Raw genomic sequence first — 7782 nt, 5'->3', positions numbered from 1 at the left:
TCCCCATATATAAATACTTTTCAGTTCCTTTTATGGGCTGGATTGAAAGGAATCCTTGCATAATATTAGAAACATGAGTGGTAGCTCCAGAATCCAACCACCAGGTATTATTAGGTACTTCAATAATATTTGCTTCAAAACTTACAGAAACATAAAAAGTACCTTTCCTTTCGAACCAAGATTTTCTTTTCGGACAATCTTTTTTGAAGTGACCTACTTTCTTGCAAAAGAAACATTTCTGGTCCTTCTGGATACTGCCCTTATTCACTTTCATTGGGGCTTTGTCCTTCTTGTTCTTCTGATTTGACTTTACTGAAGCTAGCACCTTCATGAGTTGTGAGATGGATAGAATGATCTCTCATTTTCTTTAATCTCCCTTCCTCTTGTACCAACATGGCTTTGATTTCTTGAAAGTTCCACTTATCCTTAATAGTGTTATAGTTCACTTGGAACTAGCCAAATTCAGGAGGAAGAGAGTTCATGATGAACTGTACTAGAAAAGACTCATTCACCTCCATTCNCATTGACTTCAATCTTGCTGCTATATTAGCCATTCCTGTTACATGTTCATGTATGGGTTGTGACCAATCAAACTTTTTGGTAGTCAGCTTACTCATAAGGGTTCCCACAATAGACTTGTCAGTTATGTCTGATTGTGAGTACTCCTTGATCATTTTCATGAATTCCTTTGCGTTTTCCGTTTTGGGCATGGAAGGCTTTACGTTCTCTGCCATAGACATGTGCATCAAGTTTAATGACAGCCTGTTAGACCTATGCCAAGCCTCATAAAGAGACTTTTCATCACTTGTACTGGTCTCTGTAATGGCTGCGGGCATTTCATCCATCATAATAGCCATATCCAAGTCTAGAACACCCAGTTGGAACTGGATTTGTTCTGACCAATCGGCATAATTTAGCCCATTAAACTTGACCACATTGTTGCTCAAACCTGATAAATTCATGTAAGCTAGAAATAATACACAAGCTCATACATTAATGCTTTGATTAAATTTAATGGATTCAAACAAATTACTACACTAGTCATACATACAAGTTCACCTTTGGGTGACACTTAAACTAATAGGTAGTCAATTAAGTCATTCATTTAAGTTCACCTTTGGGTGATTCTTAAACTGAAAAATTCCATATATACTTTAATAACAATCAATCATACTTAAGTCTATATGTATGTTATCTTTGGATATACAAACATATACTAAGTACATGAAATGTCTCACTTTAATGTCACCAAATATAAACCATGGTTCACCTTTGGGTAATCCATAACATCCTTACATCAATGACTAATTACTTTCTGAAATTCAACTTAATTGAATTTCCTTCTTCCAAATACATATAATTCATATATGTCAGTAAATGCACTTTGCAAATTAAAAGTATACGAAACCTTCCAACTTTTAATTCACATTTGCATTTCCACACAATGCACAACAATGTTAAAAAATTTAACACGCAATAGTAAAATTGCTTTACTGTTAGAACAATTGCCGCAACATAAAAGTTGCACCCAAAATGGAATTCTGCGCGCAAGAATAAAGTTGCTTCCAAATAGAATTCCAAGGCTGAATCAAATCACGTTACAGTGATGCAACAATAAAGTTGCTTTTATGCAAAATAAATTCCCGCGGCTTCCAAAAGAAATTCACGTTACAGTGAATGTTCTTTTTTTCATCAACATTTTAACTTTTGGAAAAAAGTTTGGTTACAGTTGCACGGAATTTTCAATTTTGGCATAAAACAACTTTAATGAAATTTATTGTTGTAAGAAACTTGCTCCTTTCAGAGTGAAAGAAATTCACATTCCAAGGTGAACGAAAATTACAATTGAAACAATCATGTAAAAGCAACAATAAAAAAAAATTAAAAGTTTGCGGCTTCCGAAATTCACAATGAATTTAATTCTTTCATGCCAACAAATATAAAATCCCTAAATTTTATAATTCAAAAATTAGGGTTTTAAAAGTTGGAAATATTACCATTCATGGAGAATCGTAAAATTCAGAATCGTGCTAGTGGATCAAGAATTGTATATGGTTTTGGTCAGTGAGATAATGAAGTGAAGATAGAGTGCTCAAATTGGTTTTGTCGCTGTAGAGGAGTAAATATTTAAATCGATAATGGGGTGGCATAGTTGGAAACCTTGCTACTCATGAGTGGAGATCAGTAAAGCAGTGTGAAGCCTCTAGAAGGAATGTGATTAAAAGTGATCCAAAGTATAGTATTTGGTGGTTAACTCGGAAATTGTGGTTATCAAGTTAGAAGTACGGTGGTTCATAGAAGTAGAAAGAGGAGGTAAATGAGTATCAGTCAAGGGTTTGTTAGAAGTCAAGATTGGTGGAAGTCTTAGGAGAGATTTACAAGGAGTAGCGGAAGATTGATAAGTGATTAGCAGTGTGGCAGACACAATAGAATTGGTTACATGAGAGAAATGTACTTAAAAGTTGAGGAGAGTAGTATTTTGGCAAAATAGGCAGTGCTTCTATAGACTATGATGAAGAGAGATTATTCCTTTTCTCTGGTAAGTCCTAAATTTTCGAGGACGAAAATTCTATTTTGATGGGGAGAATGTAAGGACTTCATTTTTCTTTATCTTAATATAAAAAGAATTTTTAAAAACAGATTTTTTACTCATTTCTCATAAATTGCTTCTCTCTCTAGAGACAAATCTCCCAAAATCCTTTACCTTCTCACTACAACATCTCAAGATTTAACCGTGAAAATTTTGATGAGGAAGTTCCTGAGAGATCCTTGAGTTGAGGGCTACGTTCTAGACCAATCAATTTTCGTTTCGGTGTAGGTAAGTCAATTTCCCTCTTTCTATGAGTTATTGAATTTTGATCATGCAATTTTCTCCAATGCATGTTATGAACAATCCTTTTTGTACATTCCCAACTCAAGATTCTTACTTAGGAACTAAACTTTATCATCAATTGATGATTGTAGGATCTTGTGCAATTTTCCTTGTGAGGCAAGCTAAATTCTAGGGTTCTTGTGAGTGCAATTTCTTCAGTTCCAGGTAAGGGGAGCTAGGATCTAAATTATGGTTTGAAAAATATTTGCATTCTTGTTTGATCTTTAGGTAAAATTATTACAAGTTGATGCATGTATAAATTGAGTGAAGAATTGTTTTATTTTTGAACTGGATGAAAAAGTGTATGTGCTGAAATTGATGTTATATGGGTTGTGTTTGATATGAACTGATATGTGACCAATTGTGAATGGTATGACTATGAGTATGATGTGAATTTTATGGTTTAAGAGTGAGGATTTAGTTTCTGCAGATTGAAAGTACATGGTTATGTCAATTTTAGCATTTGAGTCAATTTAGGGAACTTGGGTAGTGATTTCGTGAATTAGGGGTTAGGGGTAGTTTTAGACCACTCGGATCACTTAGGTAAGTCATTTTTTACTTGTTAGGTACCTTAACCCAACTAAAAACAGATTACAAATGGTGGATGTGAATTTGAACTCTTAAGTAATGGAAATTGGGTGAATTGATCCAAATTCTCTGCATAATTGTTAGAGATGATTGTTAAGATCATGTATGAACCCTCAAACAAGTTTAAAATCAACCATACTTCGTGATAGGGAGGTTAGAATTTCACCAAGGGACTTAAAACAGATTTTGAGGGTGTGAGTTCCTCAAAATTCTGCAGAAAATCTGTAGAATTCACGCTGGGCGCCATTTCTTGCTGTTTTTTAGCAGAAATTCACGCTGGGCGCCCCTAAATGGCGTTGGGCGCAGTTTTCTGCTGTTGCTTTTGTTTTTGATAGTTTGGGGGGTTCCGGACGTCCGTTTTGGACGTTCTTTAGGTCGTTCTAAGGGTTTTTGACCCTTCCGGAGCCATTGGTAAGGGTCTCCAAGCTGTTTGAATTTCTTAAGTATAGGTAATTATAGTTGATAAAGAAATTGGTATTAATAAATGATGTTTCTGTGAAGATATGTAATGTATGAGTTATATATGTTTATTTTGCTTCTGCATGAGATTGTATGATTAATTGGATGAGGTTGGTGAAGTGAAACAAGATTGGTGGTATGAATCATGGGCTTTGAGAATCAAATCAAGATCTCTAGGTGAGATCATTGTTAATGTTGAGAATAAATATAGGAAGCTCAGTCTTGGGTGTCTCCATTTATGGGCCAAGATATGAGTGATATGATGTTAAGTATTGGAATGAATATAGGTAGCTCAGTCTTGGGGGTTTTCCTTAACACTCTAATGACTATTCAATCTCACTTAGAGAAGAATATGTCATGTGGTGAGAGTAGTAGGAGGTCCTAACCTTGGTTGTCTCCATTTTTAATGGGTCAAGGTGAGTGATAACGGACTAACCTTGTGGTGGTAGGGTGGAACCCATAGCAATTGGCTTTGCAAAGCAGTAGAGGTCACCACAAGTGCATAACCCGCCATAGCTCGATATTCATTCCAAGTCCGGATGAGTCTAAGTCTAACATATCTAATAAAAAAAAATTGTCTTCTATGATTGGTTTACTTATTTGTTTTTGGTGATTATAGTTTAGATTTGTTTAACTTATATTTTTTTTTGGAAATCTAGCTTACACTTGCTGTTTGTTTCTTTTCTGTGTTGTATGTCGGTGTTCTTCCTCTTGCAATGATCATCCAAATTGGATGTGAGCAGAGGTAGATGGAGTACCTCTAGAGCAAGCATTGGAGAATGATGATACAGTTGTCTTGTTCTTAGGATCTCTTAGATTGTTCCATATTTTGGGAAACTTTATATCTTTTGTAAGTAAAGTTCTAAATTTAAAGTCAAATTTAATATGACTGTAAAGCTTATAACTATATTTACATCCTTTAAACTGTTTTGTCATATTATGATGTAAATCATCCCATATAGTTTTCATCAATTATTGGGATGTTACATAACTAATTATTTTTTATTTGTAAAATTAATTATTATAATCCAATTGGCTAAGCTCAATTGATAGACTTAGCATTCTTACATTGATTTTAAGCATTCATCAACTCCCTTTCTATCTAAACAATTATACTCCCATTCAATTATAAAGAATCACACCAATATCCACACCAGAAACGAAAAATTAGAAATTAATGAAATCGATACAACTTAAACTACTGCCTAAGAAACATCAAATCAAATCTAAATGTTTACCAAATTAGTAACAGATTAACTAAAGAAACAAAGGAACAAAATACAAAATATGAATGTAAAAAAAAAAAAATAAACCACCACTTACCCGATAACAAATTCAATATGATAGAGTTGTCTTAAAGGAAAACCCAGGCCTCTTCGTACGCATCTGTCTTAGTGAATTGTATTGGCCCAAAGAGGCCCAATTATCACATTGTGGATCATCCCAGATTTCTGAAAAAAAATGGTACAAAATGTGTTTTCCCCTTTCTTTCATGATTCATGAGCAATGAAATATGTAGCTGGGTTTAACATATACTTAAGTACTCCTTTAGCACCAATTAAGGTTGTGGAAATGTACAGTATCAATAAAAAATGTTTTCTATCATAGAATAAAAAAAATAATTTTAAGAATTTGTAAGTAAAAACTGTCGTTATTTAGAATGCATGCTGTATGGAAGCACTGTCCTCACAAGTTTAAAAAAAAGAAAGAAAAACTGGAGTGATATATATATTTTTTAATTTACAATCACGAAGGTAAAACGCTTCATGGGACTCCACGTTTTCGTTTAAAGTTAATTAATCATATAATTTTCCATAAAATAAATATTTTTTGTTAAATTCTATATAAAGAAAGGAAATTTATTGAATTACATAAAGTATAAGAAGAAAAGACATAATTTTAGAGTGCATGGAAATTTTGAAAAATATTTATTGGTTATTGTCGTTTATAATTAGTTGTCAGATTCATGATGGGCACTCGATAGGATTGCGACAAGAAGTTGGAGAATGAAAATTTATGATTAGCAAATGGCATCCTTATAATGAAGGCTATGTAGGCTATGAAATCCGAAGCATAGTTCATTCATGGCACATGCAAAGTGAAAGTGTTACTATTCGAAGTTGAATTCTGATTGATGAGAATCATATCTTGCTCCCAATTGAAACATAGATACATAGGTTGCAATGATTCCTTTGTAGTAATTAAAGGCATTTTTGCCCCCCTTTTTTGCATCCTAAAACAAACTAATTTCCTTCTAGTACCATAACGATGTTCCTAAATAAGTCAAAGATATGTATGTCTCTATGTTCTTAATCCTTTCTGCTTGCACTTTTTACTTTGATGTGACCTTCAATTTTTGACACCATACCTTCTTTACCCTACCAAATATGATTGGATAAAGTTGTCTTGTAAAACCATTCTAAAGGTTCATTGATTGGTTTTGCAAATAATCTTTAAAGGAGATTCATTTTCTTGTCTTCTTCCCTTAAAACCTATCAACAAACAATTCTGTACCACATTATTCTTTTTTAAAAATAAAACATTATGAAGAAATCCTTTCAAATGTGAGATTTTTCGAGTGAAGATGTTAGGAAGATTTGAAATTATTCAATAGTAAATATGTTTATGTCAAAACTCAATTCAAAATTTTAAGAAAATAGATCTGTGTTTTCTTTCATATATTGTTTATTTTAGTTATTTTTATCCAATATAAAAATTTTAACTTTTATCATATCTTTCTTAACGTGTGTTTCTCTACATTATAACACATTTTAAGTATGAACATTTTAGTAGTAATCAATTATTAAACATATGTTTTTACCTAATTTATATCATATTTGTATAAACTACAATCGGATTTAATACTTGTGTGAATATATTCTTTTAGAAAATTAAAGAGATTTAATATTATTGATTAGTGGTCAAATTTAGTTAAGAGACTAAAACATCACTTTTTTCAATCTAAAACCTTAAAATAATATGTATAAGACTTATTTTAGTTACATATTTCTTATCTTGATCATTTTTATCAATGTAAAATTATCAATACACCTTAAATTCTTATAATTATTAATATTGGAATATAATTCGTTTTGTGTTATCAACTTGTTTTATTTGAATATGATAAAAAACAAGTAGTTTGATTTATTTTTAATCTTAATATTTCATTCTACTTATTCTTAGTCTTAACATTTCATTCATTTTTATTACATGAAGAGTTTACATTAATTAATTGATATATGTATTTTAAAAATAATGTTATCTAAACCTTTTTTAGTGAAAAATTTAATTTAGTTAGTGTTTAGACCTCAAGTCCATCATCATGATTAGAACCAATCATCACATCTAAAATATTATTCAGTTTGAAACCTAAAATTTCGTCACGATTATGTTCTTAAAAAATGTCTCGAATGATTGAAGGAAACAAAAGTATTTAAACGGTTTGACCTCAACTTTTAATCAATATGAAACTATTGGATATACTTGAGTAGTTAGACATAATTATATTATAATTATTTTAAAATTTAATTTTAATAATATTGAAACTATATACGTTTGAGAAGGATGTATCGGTACTGACTAAACTGGTGATTTCAATTTGAGAAGGATGTAGATCTATGCATGGTTACAGGCTAGTGAGTTAAGAAATGCAGATAGTTCGGGTTGTTGAATAAAGAAGTGGAGAAGAAGTGAAGATGAAGTGCTCAAATTGGTTTTTTCGCTACAATGGATGAGAGTTCTACGTTGGTAGTGGTATAACATAGTTAAGGACTATGTTATTCAAGGGTGAAGATTAGTAAAGAAATGGGAAGTCATCAGAATGGTTGTGATTAAGGGTGAAAAAGAGAGTGTTAATAGTTTAT

The 7782-nt window shown here is 31.9% G+C and overlaps 1 protein-coding gene across 1 annotated transcript; it reads right to left on the bottom strand.

Annotated features, from left to right (window-relative positions):
• Positions 1-452: 452 nt before the first annotated feature.
• LOC106770223 lies at positions 453-962 on the bottom strand. Its single transcript, XM_014656045.1, has one exon. The coding sequence runs from the start codon at positions 960-962 to the stop codon at positions 453-455; it is 510 nt and encodes a 169-aa protein (XP_014511531.1).
• Between the last annotated feature and the right edge of the window lie 6820 nt (positions 963-7782).

Source organism: Vigna radiata, chromosome 8 (genome assembly GCF_000741045.1).
Source record: "Vigna radiata var. radiata cultivar VC1973A chromosome 8, Vradiata_ver6, whole genome shotgun sequence".
Lineage (NCBI taxonomy): Eukaryota > Viridiplantae > Streptophyta > Magnoliopsida > Fabales > Fabaceae > Vigna > Vigna radiata.
This window is presented reverse-complemented; position numbering and strand designations above follow the sequence as displayed.